The sequence below is a fragment of the Microtus oregoni genome, unplaced genomic scaffold (assembly GCF_018167655.1).
Source record: "Microtus oregoni isolate MIOR12 unplaced genomic scaffold, Mior012 000033F_ref0000390, whole genome shotgun sequence".
In the NCBI taxonomy this organism is placed as follows: domain Eukaryota; kingdom Metazoa; phylum Chordata; class Mammalia; order Rodentia; family Cricetidae; genus Microtus; species Microtus oregoni.
In genome coordinates this window covers 2,383,687-2,397,584 of record NW_024543092.1, presented here as the reverse complement: position 1 = coordinate 2,397,584, position 13,898 = coordinate 2,383,687, and the positions used below count along the sequence as shown (strand labels likewise).

The following is a 13,898-nucleotide window of genomic DNA, read 5'->3' as shown; positions in this document are numbered from 1 at the left end:
AGTTATAAGGTGAAGGCTATGGTACTGGCCAGGAGGAAGCTAAGAGAAAGTAGGCCATTGTTCTGCATGGCCAAACATAGCTAATGTCAGTCAAATACCAGTAAGGGTATGTGTGTGGGGAAACTTCACAAGGCCAAAGAATGCACACAGCCTATGTGTCTACCCCTTACCAAGCATACATACTGTGTTAGAATACATTTATGGCCAGGCGGTGGTGCAGTGGTGGTGCATGCCTTTAATCCCGGCATTCAGGAGGCAGAGACAGGTGGATCTCTGTGAGTTCAAGGCCAGCCTCCTCTACAAGAGCTAGTTCCAGACAGGCTCCAAAAGCTAGAGAAACCCTGTCTCAAAAACAAAAAAACAAAACAAAACAAACAAACAAAAAAACCAAAAAAAAAAAACCCAATTATGTTCCAACTAGAACATGGAGAGTCTTGGCTATTTACCCAGGATATTCACTAGACTCCAAAACCATACTTTAGCAGTTAGACCAACCTGTTCCTAAAGAAAGGCTCTTTTATGAATACTCTCCAAAGCCTATTTTATCCGTTCTTCCCAAAAGAAATATAAACAATAATGGCGACAAATAATGCCAGAAACAAGCAAAGGAACAAAGCACAAAGAGATCCACTGAACCACTAATACCTTGAATATTGGCCAGATAAAATTTTCCAAAGTGTTCTATTCCAAGCAAAAATTACTAACCATGTTGATGTAAAAATGTGATGCATAAAGCAATAAGCCAACAATTCAAGCAGAACAATCAATGATAAAATGATGTAAATATCAGATGAAAGCCAAATACTAGGAGAAAAATATGAAAGTATTTACATAAAAGTAAGTAAGGAGAAATGTACGCAAAGGGCCTCAAGTGTAATGTCTAGAAATAATTATTCAAAGTGAAAAATTCACTTGATATGATTAGTAATGGTACAGTATAAATATAAAAAGAAAAAAATGGTTAGTGAGCCTTAAAAATGGCAAGAGAAACCACCCAAAATAAAACTAGGAAAAACCAATCTTAAGAAAAGAAGAAAAACAAACAACTTAAAACCAGCCTCTGGGGGTCCAGGAAAATGTCAAGTGTTTAGCTTACTTGTGACTAGATTCCCAAATGAAAGGAGCCAGCCAGAAAGGTGTCAAAAACGGGGTGAAGAAAAAACAAACTGTCATATCCAATGTACAGCAGGCACAAATGCATCCTTCAAAAAGAAAGCCTGAGATGAAAGCGCGTGTCCTCACAGCAGAGGCTGAGACAATGTCAGCATCAAACTGAGTTAAGAAATGACATAATTCCGGGAGAGAAAAGACAACACCACCAGATTTAAAGCTGAGGCTACAAAGGAAGGAAAATGATGAAAATGATATTTATATAGTCAAATATATGAGAGATTAGTTTCTTACTTAATAAAATTAAAACAGAATGGTTAAAAAAGTAAAAATGTACTACAGAAAATATGAGATATGTATGAACACATACATGTCAACTATAGGCAAAAGACATGGAAAAACAATACATCCTTCATGGGTACAGTTTTATATCATATGACAGCAGATTCTGATGCCTTAATGCAAACTTTACAATAATCACTAATAAATAGAAATCTATTAATCTCACATTGGAAGAATGATAGAATCCTTAAACAAACAAACAAAAACAAATTCTAGCAGGCTCTAGTGAAATGGCTTAGTGGTTAAGAGCACTCCAGCTGTTGAGAGTATCTAGGTTCTAATCCCAGCACCTACATGGAAGATCAAAACTCTGTAATTTCCATTTCAAGTCATTCAATGCCCTCTTCTGCCCTTTGCAGGTAAAATCACTCAATGTCCCCCCCCCCCAAGAGTACCCTAATTATGTACCAAAGAGACAGAAAAGGAAACAAAAACCAGAAAAAGCAAATACAAAAATGATAGCAAGAATATCCAAGAGAAATGAAAGGATTTCCCTGGGAAGGGGAAATAGAAGAGATCCTGGGTAAACTGGGTGTGGGATGGTAGGGGTAGGGAGAATGAAGGCATCCAGTTGGGCAGGCTGGGGGTAGGACAGAGTGACAGAGTAATGAAAGAGGTGTCTTGATGGAGGGAGGAGACATTTCCAGGGTAAGGGAAAAACATGATGCCAGGAAAACTTCCAGGAATCCTGGAAGGATGACCCCAGCTAAGACTCCTAGCAATAATGCAGAGGGTGTCTGAACTAGCCTTCTCCTGCAATCAGATTGGTGACTACCCTAATTGTTATTAGAGAACCTCCATCCAGTAACTGGGAGAAGCAGATGCAGAGATCCACAGCCAAGCCCTGGGCCAAACTCTGGGAAATCCTGTTGAAGAGATGGAGGAAGAGGTAGGGTGTTCAAGGTCAACACAAGGGAACCCATAGAAACAATGAACCTGGGCTCACAGGCGCTCACAGACTCTGAACCAACAGCTATGATTCCTGGATAGGACCAACATAGACCCTTTACATATGAAGGAGAGTTGTACAGCTTGGTCTATCTGCAGGACTCCTAGCTGTGGGATCAGGGCTTGTCCCTAATGCTTGAGTTGGGTTTTGGGAACCTATTCCCCATACTAGGTTGCCTTACCCAGGCTGAATACAAAGGGAGGTGCTTAGTTTTGCCTCCACTTGACATGTCATGCTTTGTTGAGACCCATGGGAGGCTTGTCCCTTTTTGAAGGAGAGGTAGACAAGCAGAGGAGAGGTAGGCGGGCAGAGGAGAGTTAGGGGAGGGGGGCATGAAAAGGAGGAGACGAGGGTAGGGAAACTGATTCAGATGCAAAATAAATAAAAAATATAATAAAAAGTAGGCTCATATTCAAGCACATTAATAATTACATTAAACAAATAATTTACTCCAATTAAAAGGACAAAGCTGCCATCTGAGAAAAAAATATAAGACTTAAGAATATATTCTGTCTTCAAGACTCCAGTGAATTGGAGTAATAATTACTTAAAAATAACATAAAATTAAAATTTATCAAGAGTCACGAACCCTCATAATCATTTAAAAGTGGTCAAATCAAATTAATTTACCACAAAATATTGTGAAGCGGATGCTGCTTTTGTTTCAAGATTACTAATAAAGTGCATACTTCCTGCCATCTGATTCTCAAAGATGCTAAAACCATGTTAAAAAAAAGACAGACTCTTAGATAAATGATGCTGAGAGAACTGGATGGATGGTCAGGTGTACAAGTGTCAATCTTGATCTTATGTCCCTCAAAGATCAACTGAAAATGGATACAAGTGCTTGAATAAAGACTTGAAATCCCAGGAGAAACACTTCACATTAGAAGTAAGTATAGGCACAGACTTTGGAACAGGATCCAAAACAGCTTAGAGATAATATCAAGAATTGGCAAATGTAATTACATAAAATTACGAAGATTCTATACAGCAAAGCAAACAATTACCAAGAAAGAGACAATCTGAAGAGCATGAGAAAATCTTTGCCATTACATATCCAGGGAAGTAATATTCAGGATATACAGATAATTAAAATACAAAAGAGTAATCCAAGAAATAAATGAACAAATGTGCATTATTCAAAACAACCCAGAGCCAATGAATACAGAAAAAAAAAGCCAACATTTTTCGTCATTATGGAAATGTAAATCCAAACTACACTGAGATTTTTATCTTATATCAATCAGAATAGCTAAACCTAAAACCAACAAATGCTGGTATTTGTGAGTGGCATAGTCAAACATTGAGTGGGAATGTAAACTAGTATATCCACCATAAAAATCAGGACGGACCTTCCTCAGAAAACAGAATTACCATGTGATCTACCTACACCATTCTCAAGTATACTCTTAAAAAACAAGGGCAGCTTATTGTAGAGATACCTGTATATCCATGTGTACTGAGACACTACTCACTACAGGCAAGTTGTAAGACTAACAGGTATCATCAACAAGAAGATACAATGTTTGTCTGTCTGTCTGTCTGTCTGTCTGTCTGTGTGTCAGTCTCTCTCTCTCTCTCACACACACACACACACACACACACACACACACAATGGAATTTTATCCATACACAAAGAATGAAGTCATATTATTGGAAGAAAAATGTAGGAGGAGGGCCCCGGGGCCGCTTGTTTGCCCTCACTGCACAGAACCGAAATACACACAAAAACTATATTAATTAAAAGAATGCCTGGCTCATTAGCTCTAGTTTCTTATTCACTAACTCTCATATTAATTTAACTCGTTTCTATTAATTTGTATATTGCCATGTAGTAGTGATTTACCATCAAAGATTCTAACCCTGCATCTGTCTCAGGCGGAGGATCCATAGCGTCCCTCTCTGACTCCACCCTTCTTTCCCCCAGCATTCAGTTCCGTCTTGCCCACCTACTTAAGTTCTGTCCTATCAACAGGCCAAGACAGTTTATTTATTAACCAAAACAGAAGAACCTCCCATATTAGAAAAATGGACAGAATTGGCTATCATCATGCCAGTGAAGCAAGTCAACTGTGAAAGGCAAATACCGTATTTTCTCTCATCTGTTGAAGCAGGGGGAAATGAGAAAGATGACATTAAAGTAGAAAGGAGACTACTGTGAAAGAGAAAGGGGATGAGAAAGAAGGGGTAAAAAAGGTAATGGGGACATCAAGTACATTATATGTGCAAGTGTCACAACAAAGTCCACTATTTACATATCCTTAAAAATAAACTAAATTTTACAAAATGAAGCAAACAAGTCATGTAACCAAGTAACAGGTTAGGATATCACTTAGGCACAATCTGGCTCTAGTCACCTAACCTTCTATCACTCAAGGTCTCACAGCACGCACACACACACAGCATTTTATATGTGCTATGTATATGCAGCCACAAATTATATATACTAGAGTATATAATTCTTCATACTTCTTTTTTACAGGATGCTGTGGGTATTTTCTGTAATAAATGTAACTATCATTTCCACAGTAATATAAGATTCTATTATATAAGCCCAACATAAATGACTTGAACTTATCCATACTAGCTTTCAGCATATCATAAAAATAGCTTCATGTTGGACACTTTTATACTACCATTGTCTCCTTTATGCCCATTTTACTCAACTGAACTACCAAGGTAAAAATGTATTATATATTCTCTTCACATAGTGACTATTTGATTATAAAATAAGATCTTAATCTGGTAAGAATCCCTGATATAATCATGGATCATCATTATTATCATTCTTGGCATAGTCAGGCATTTTTCCCTCAAAGAACTGAAGGCTAAGAAAGTCAGGAGGCAAGTTACAGAAGACAGCAGGTGTGAATTTGCACATAACTTTACATTTTAGTCACTTCAGGCAAAAGTTACCTGTAATGAGTTTAAGTGGGAAGCCATGTGGTTATGTATTCCAAACTGTCTAAAATAAATGCACATTATTTTGACTAATGTTTCTCAAAGGTGACAAAACAATACTGTATGCTTCTAGAAGTAGGAAAAGTGTGTTTGGGGAATTTATGTGAGATTGTATGTGGTGGGGGTCTTCCCCACTGACCACCACATGTGTTTTAAAGCCAGGGTTTCTAACTGAACCTGGAACTTGCTGATTGGCTAGACCGGCTAGCCTACCAGCTCCAGAGATCCATCTGTGGCCGCATTCTGAGTGCTGGGATTACAGAGGAACACTGTCATGTCTGGCTTTTATGTATGTGTTGGGAATCAAAATTGGGTGGTCATGTCTGTATGGCAGAGCTTTATGACTGAGCCATCTTCCCAACACCAGTATTTACTCAAAGATTTTGTATTTGTTGATGCAGTGTCTGGGAGGAAGTGTTGCTATCACTTACAACAGTCCTGACAACAAAAATTGTCCTTCCATGATTTCCAGCATTGTTTCCAAATAGAATCAATAATAAACTGAGTCTTAATAAACAATAGCACCCACTCCTAAAAGAATAAAAGCAAAACAACAACAACAACAACAACAACAAAAAACTTGTTAAGGCCCAGGGTAGAAAAACAAAAGTAATCATGACAGCTAAATGAAGATTGTTAGTAGAGGCAGGAACTTAACAACACATCTGTGAAAACCTATTATATATAATCCTGTGCTATTAAAAGTGGATGTGTGCATTCACTTCGGAGCAGTCAAATGTAACTTTTATGAAAAGCAAACTTGATCAAAGAGGCTTAAATTACTTGGGATGACAAAAAAGGAAATGAAAGAAAGGTAAGGGGAGATATTTGGTTGCACAGGCTCCATTCAAGCTTCAGTTTTTTTTCCCCAGTGAAGAGTTTTATTTAAACAATGGAGTGCATTCAAGTGATTCACATGACCACATTTATAAAACAAAATATGGGTGTCCATACATGTGCACAAACAAAAGCAATGGGATTCTACAGCATACAGCAGGAACTGAGCATCCTGTGCATTACTGCTAACCTCTCGTGTCACAGTGTCCTAACAATAATAAAAGAATTCAGACAAAACTATGGTCCCAGTATATCATTTAATTTCTGAAACTACAAAATTAACAAAATTCTTCCCATTGGTTTAAGTTTATCTAACTTAAAAATCCATTTTTCTGTGAGATTAAGAATAAATTAATAATAGACAATCTTTAATGCTAATTTCCAGTACTTTATCATCATTAGCACAGAAAGCCAACATTTTTGGTATTTAATTATACATTTCTGCTTTCATGTGCTATTACATTATACATATCTTACTGAAACAGCTCAGTATATTCACAATTTCCTGAGGAACTATTTCATCTCTCCATGATCACATAAACAAAGTCTCAAGAATGTGTTTCCATGGTCACTAAAGTTCTATGGCTTTACAATGCCACCCCCTAGAGGAATCTTTAAAGTCAAATAGGAAAGTTTACCCTTTTAGTTACAGTGAACTTAAATAGAGATCTTTCTCAGTTCAGCCTATAGCACCAAATCTGGCAGTGTCAAAATTTTTTCATTAGTAGAGACTCAAATATTTTCTGGTTTTACTAAAGAAAAGGGGGAGTAATAATGGAGACTCATTATTAATTATAAAAGCTTGGACTTCAGCTTAGGCTTTTGCTCAACTAGCTCTTATAACTTAAATTAACCCATATTTTTAATCTATGTTCTGCTCGAAGGCCCGTTACCTTGTCTCCATATTGTATGTCCTGCTTGCTTCCCTATGTCTCACTAGCAAAACCACCTTTCTTCTTCTCACAGACCTCTCTGGCTGGAATTCCCACCTAATCTCTTCTGCCTAGCCATGGCCCATTCAGCTCTTTATTACACCAACCACAGCAATATATCTTCACATAGTGTACAAATATTCCACAACAGCAAAGACACCATTTTCATGGTATTTATTTGTTCATATGTGATACATTTATATGCATACACACAGTTTGTGCTTTAAATTTTTACACCTCTATTTATAGCAAAATGAGTAGCATCTGGGCCCCACACACGCGAGGCAAGTGCTCTACTATGAGGTATTTCCCTAACACTACTTCTTTTCAGAGACAAGTTCTCATGTAGCCCAGGTTGGTTTTGAACTCTTGATCCTATTGCTTCTGTCATCTGAGTATTAGGTTACAGATGTATGTCATGATGCTTAGCAAGCTTGAGAATAGAAAGATCTTCCTGCATTTAGCATTACCTACAGGACCAGATAGCAGTGTCCAAAATATTTCACATAGTGTCTGTTGTTTGTAGGACTAACACATTTTCTGGCTTTATTTAAGAAAAAAAGGAAAAGGATCTACATCATAATACTTCATGGAATTCTGATTAAAGCTGTTTCAGTATTTGTGAAAATTTACTAATCACAAGTTCCTCCAAACTGGAACCACTAAACTATATATACGTATGTATGCATATATATGTAGTATATTATATTTATTTCCATTTTCCCCAAAATGCCTTCTAAAACTTTGTACCAAACCTCTTAGCCATGTTGGTGATGATTTTAGTATACTTACCTACACTAAACTTAATCTTCACATTTTAAAAAAATGGTATTCATTTTAACTAACACTTATTACTGATTATCTTAGTCATCATCAAAAGCAGTTAGGACAGGAACTAAAATAGGGCAGGAACCTGGCAGCAGAGGTTGAAGCAGAGACCATGGAGGAGTGCTACTTACAGGCTTGCTCCTTAGGCTTATTCAGCCTGCCTTCTTATAGAACATAGGACCAGCAGCCCAGTGATGGCACCTCCCACAGCAATCACAGACTAGTGGCTGCTAGGAGACAGAGGTGAGGTGGTGTAGAAAGGAAGGTAGGTGCCGTAAAAGGCACCACGATGAATGTAATGTGCCTTTTTGTGTGCCGCAGAAACCATTTTATGTAATCTGAAATAATATGACGACTGCTTGCTATCGGGCAGCTCCGGTAAGAGTTAGGCCTCAAAAGCAAGCTCCTGGCAGGCTACTTCAGACTGGGTCCCAGCACAAGACAGGACCTGGCATGTTAATGTGCTGACCCCAAATTGGTGCTGGGGTGCTAGTGAATCAGTCTTGAGCTGTGAGCCCTGAGAACACAAAGCTACCAGCCAGCTAAATGATACAAAAATTGGAACTTTGGGAATGGACTCCAGGAGCACACTGCTCCTGAGACATGGCTTCTCTAGCTCTGTGTTGATGTCCATTGGCAAGAGGGCTTGGGTCTCATGTGTGGCCCTAGCCAAAGTGACCACTGAAATTCCAGCACTGTGGTTGTTGGGCCCATTTGCCAGTACTAGCAGTTGGTCTATGCTCTCCAGGACCTCCAGGACCTTCATCAGTGACATCCCCCCAGCCTGCCACACCTGAAGGATGTCTTGGTGGATGTGGGTGGAGCCTGCAAGCTTCTGAAGAGTTCTTGCAAGAGAGCATTCTCCATTGGAACCCTGCAGCAGCATATCTCCTAAAACAACTGTTCACCACTTGGGGAGATTTCTATTATCTTTTATATTAGCTTGACAATATAAAGAAAGTTTGAATAAAGCGAGCATATTGCCAAGACATGTCTTGTTTGGACATCCTATTGCCTTACAGTCCACGGGCCAACCATGCTCTCTGAAATGGATTCTTAGACTGCTGTGTCTTGACTGTCATGGTAAACATAGGAATCTACACTGACAAAACTGTTTAGAACTAAGTGTGTAAACACATGAATAAATGCACACAAGACTTGGAAATCTGAGAAAACACTGGTGGACTGTACAAATCTCAATATTCTGGCCATGACATCACATGGCATTTTGTGGAACAACAGGCTTTCTCTGTACTATTTTTTACACCTGCTCATGGATCAAGAGCAGTTTCAAAAGAACAAAAGCTTAATTCAAAAAATAAATGTTTTGATGCATGTGATCTCAGCATTCAGGAAGGAGAGAGGTAAGTGGATCTGAAAAAAAACCCAACACAAACAACAGAACAAGATGAACTTATGGGACTGGTTCTTGAAGGACAGATTTTCCACTGTGGAGAATTTACTGCTTTGCTGTGACTATGCTAAATATTTTAAGCACGGGACACTAAACATCTTCATACTGCCTAGGAGGGACAAAAGATAATCTAGACAGTGTTGCAGCGTTCACTTCTGATTTCGAAAGGAAACAAAAGAGCAACCATACTGGAAATGTAATAGAGCTAAGGGAGCTTGAAAATACAGGACTAGGAAAGTCCCTATTAGGTCCAGGATTAACTTATTTTGGGAAGTCACAGAACTACTCAGGAATAAATATAACACACATGATATAGTTTGGATTTCATAGTCTTCGAAACTCCTAACTACAATGGTATCTGTACCTTGGACTGGATCCAAGTAAAGACATAGAGTTTTGTTTAATAAATACTTTGTACACTGCAACAACAGCAGAGAATGTTCTGTGCCTCTATCTGCTTCCCTGTGCAGGCATGTATAGAGGCAGGGATCAAGGTTGGCTGTTTTCCTCTGTTGCTTTAGATCTCTCACTGAATGTGCAGTTCATCCCACTGGCCAGGCTGCCTGGCAGTAAGCTGCTGGCATCACCTGTCTCTTCTCCTCAGACTCACATTATCAGACCCTCTTATGCCCATGCTGGAGAGCGGAAGGAACTCAGCTCTCATGTGTGCTGAGCAAGCATCTCACCCACTGAGCCATCTCTCCAGCAGCCATCTCTCTAGCCTGGAAGATAAATTTATATGTTTCAATAGCTTGAAGCAAGAAAAAAATGTTGCTCAGTGTGAAATTTTCTACTTGTGCCATCATGTTGATATAAAAAGCTTTCGAAAAGTCAAAAAAAAAAAGCTTTTTGGATTTTAAAGCATACAGAGTATGTGTGTGTGTGTGTGGGGGGGGGGAGCAACAAATCTAATTTAAAAGGTCCAAAGATAAACTCAGTAATAAGAAACTACCAAAAATGGCAAGGCAGATTTGAAAACAAACAAAATCCTGACCTGAAATAAAAAAAATAAAAGTTGAACTTAACTCAATAGATGTGTTAAGCAACAGAATATGTGGAGGTTAAGACAGGTCTTAAGGAGTTACACAACATAACACAGATGATAAATGAAAGAAGAGAATTAAAAGGAAAAGGATAACATATATGTAATAAATACTTCACAATAGCTTAACAAAGAAGCATCAACAATGCAATTTTTTATAATTGATAAAAATCCATTTACAGTCTTAAGAAACCAAATCCCAAGTGAGCACACAGAAGAAATCAAGGCCTAGAAAACTAGAATGTACCCTAGAAACTAATAGACAATTTATATTAAGCATTTTGGAAAAAGAACTTCCCGAAGAAAAACCAGGCCATGCACTGGAGAATATACCTGCAACACATGCAACAAAGGATTAATATATATTATTAAGAAAAGACAGTTCAATTGAAGCATGGGCAAACAACAAAAAAGGCAGTTCAAAAGGAAACCACATGCGTAATTAGCATATGAATAGATGTTGACCCTCATTAAAACTCAGAGAATTGCAAATATCACTTCAAAGAGATGGCATCCACAGCCATGAAATTAGCAAAAAATGAAACGCTCTAATAACACCAAATGTGAGTACATTAGTATGTTTCTATTATTCCTTAAACGCTGTATGGCATCATGCATTGTCTTGTACGCGGGTCCTATAACAAAAATTGTACTACAGTCAAATGGACTTTGTCATAGAAATGCCCACTCAAGACTCTAGGGAGAGGGATTCCACTGAAACAGAAACAGTCATGAAAACCAGACAGCAGCAGGCTAAAAGGTCCCTACCAGGAAGGGGTGAGGACAAGAGTGGACTCTCACTTCAAGTTTACCTAAAAGGTGGTGTGATAAGGATCAATTTTAGGGGGCTATCATGGGGAACATCCTCTTAGGTCTTTTTTTTATATTTATTATTATTTTTTACTTTTTATGTTTAAACAAAGGATATCGGGAACACGCTTAGAACAAAGGGCAAGAATGAGCACAATGATACAGGAAGGAATCAATCCTAGGTAGTCACAGAGGTGCATAGTGATAGGTGCATGGACTGGCTTAGAGGGGAACAAAGGGCCCTGTTTCCCAGTTCAGAGACATTGCTTCTTTGTTCAGGAACTAGCCTCTCTCTGGCTCTAGCCCCTCTTTTAAACTTACCTCTGAGCCTTCAGACTTTTATTCTGTCTAGAGCTATATTCTTCCCCAAATGTCCATGAAGTACTGGCTTCAACTGTCAGCTCAGTGAAGGACCCTCTGAACAAAGAAAAACGAAATCCCCTCTCCACTAGTCTGGTACTTCTATTCCCGTTCCTGAGTACTCATTAAGCAACCTACTCTCATTAGTTCTACCTCTCATTAGTTCTATGAACTTTTTTTTTTTTTGCAGTACCTAGGAACACCTGGCACCAGGTAGAGACTCAATAATTACATGCTGCATGAATGATGATTAAGACTTGGTTGAGGAAGTTAAACGAGCAAGCATGGTGAAAATAATACTCCAGATGAAGTATGGTCATCTATGGCTTGCAGAAGAGATGACAATTCAGATCTCAAATCACGAGGAATTTGGTAACTATGGGGCTGGGGGGGGGGGTTAGGGGGGACGACACACAACACCCATGCACATTTGAGAAATGGGGTAAATGTAAAGATGGGAAGGGATGACTGGGTCCAGATTTCCTAACAATGTGCACAACAGAGGACACTGAAACTCATATTGAGTTTCTCTATTCTGAACGTTGTTTAGAGGCTCAGAGTAGTACAGTCATTTCTTGCAACAAAGATGTGAACCTAAGATTAAAAATATAGTGTACACGAAACTACTAGCACTACCTGCATCACCAACTCCAAAAGCCTGAACAAAGTTAGACCCGTTTTCCCTTCAGCGGTAGAGTATATACACCTCAAACTGGGAAACTGTTATTAAACTGCTCAGGTTTCAGGACCACAAAAGTCTTAATGGTGGGAAAGCAGCGTATGGAAAACAGACGTCAAGATCAGGTCAATTCAAGTTTCCAGTAGCAGACACACTCCGCTGGGCCGTTTGTAAACCCCAAAGCTGTCAGAATCAACCGGCACTTTTTGTTCTGTTTCCTATGAGTTTACCTTCCCGCCCATCTCTGGGACACCTGTCTGCGTCTCACCGCGTCTCAACGGCTCGGCTACCCTGGCAGCTTTCGTGAAGACACAGAAAGCGAGGAGAGTGTGCAGACTACTGAAGGGCTGGTGTAGGCACTCCCGAGGCACTCGGGCAGGAGAGCCCGGGGACGCTAAGGTGCGTGGGGCTTCCCGGGGCGGGCCAGAGGTCAGGCTCAGGTCTAAAGCAGGGTGCGGGGCGGGACGGGCGGGCCTCGAGAACGGAGCGCGGCGCCACGGAGGGACTCACAGTAGTAGGCCACCACGGGGTCCCGCTTGTCATGCTCCTGAGCCGTTCTCAAATGATGCTGTATGCTCTTAAACTGCGCGGGCAACGGCGGCAGCGGGGCCAGCGCGGCCATCTCCACTCCCGGAAGCGCCACTTCCTACTAGCCGGCCACAAACACTTCCGCTTCCGCCTCCGAGCGGAGCAAATCCCACCCACTCTTCGTTGCTCAGCGGCTTGTCGGCTGGACGGGACGGATGCTCGGAAGAGACAAACTTAGCTGCCGCGCTCAAGGCAGCTATAACGCGGGTCATGAGAGTCTTTGTTGTTACACACAGCAGCTGCGCTCTCTGCTGGTAAGAGAAAGAAGCGCTTTTTTAAAAATTTAACTTGGATTTTTTTTTTTTAATTTTTAATTTTTTTTGATGTGGAACAAAAGGAAGGAGATGAAAGGGTAAAATAAGAAAGTAAAGTTTATTGATTTGGAGAAAGGAAAATGCTTCCTATAACTTCCAATTCCCCAATCTTAATTTTGTATATATTAACCACCACATCCCTCCCTCCCTCCTTCTTTTTCTCTCTCTTCTTCCCTTCCTCTCTCCTGTGTCTTCAGCTTCCAATTCTTTCTCTACATCTTGTGTGTGTGTGTGTGTGTGTGTGTGTGTGTGTGTTGTCTCACTAAGTTGCCAAATCGGTCTTTGAACTTTATATCCAGAGATTCCCAGTTAGTAGCAATTACAGCCATATGCTAATTGATAGCTCACAGAGCTTTTGGGGTGGGTGGGTTTATTAATTTTAATATAACAAATGATCACAAAATAAAATTTTATAAACATTCACCAAAAAGTACACATTGCAGCCTTTCTAGAAACAGTAGAGATACTGCAAACATGTATGTCAAGGAAGGTGGAACTGGAAGTAGCCACTGCTCTTGGTTTAGAGGCTTTAAATTCTTGCCTGAGAAGTACTTGTTTAAATTAAAAATTTGCATGTTCACGTATTGGACTACATGGCCAACACTTTTCAAACTTGAAAACTAAATACATGGAAATTAATGGAAATTGAATACTTGCTCTGATCTGGGTAGTATATTTTCATGAAATAATACTATTTAAGTTTATTATTCCCAGAAGATGAGGAACATT

At 39.5% G+C, this 13,898-nt stretch overlaps 1 protein-coding gene across 2 annotated transcripts in view; it reads right to left on the bottom strand.

The window, feature by feature from the left end:
- Window positions 1-12,935, bottom strand: part of Vta1 (vesicle trafficking 1) — a 54,795-nt gene extending 41,860 nt beyond the window's left edge. For both annotated transcript variants that reach the window (XM_041680174.1, XM_041680173.1), the window contains exon 1: window positions 12,778-12,935. In XM_041680174.1, coding sequence (XP_041536108.1) covers window positions 12,778-12,810 — 33 coding nt within the window. In that variant the 5' untranslated portion in view covers window positions 12,811-12,935. The remainder of the gene's footprint in view (window positions 1-12,777) is intronic.
- Between the last annotated feature and the right edge of the window lie 963 nt (window positions 12,936-13,898).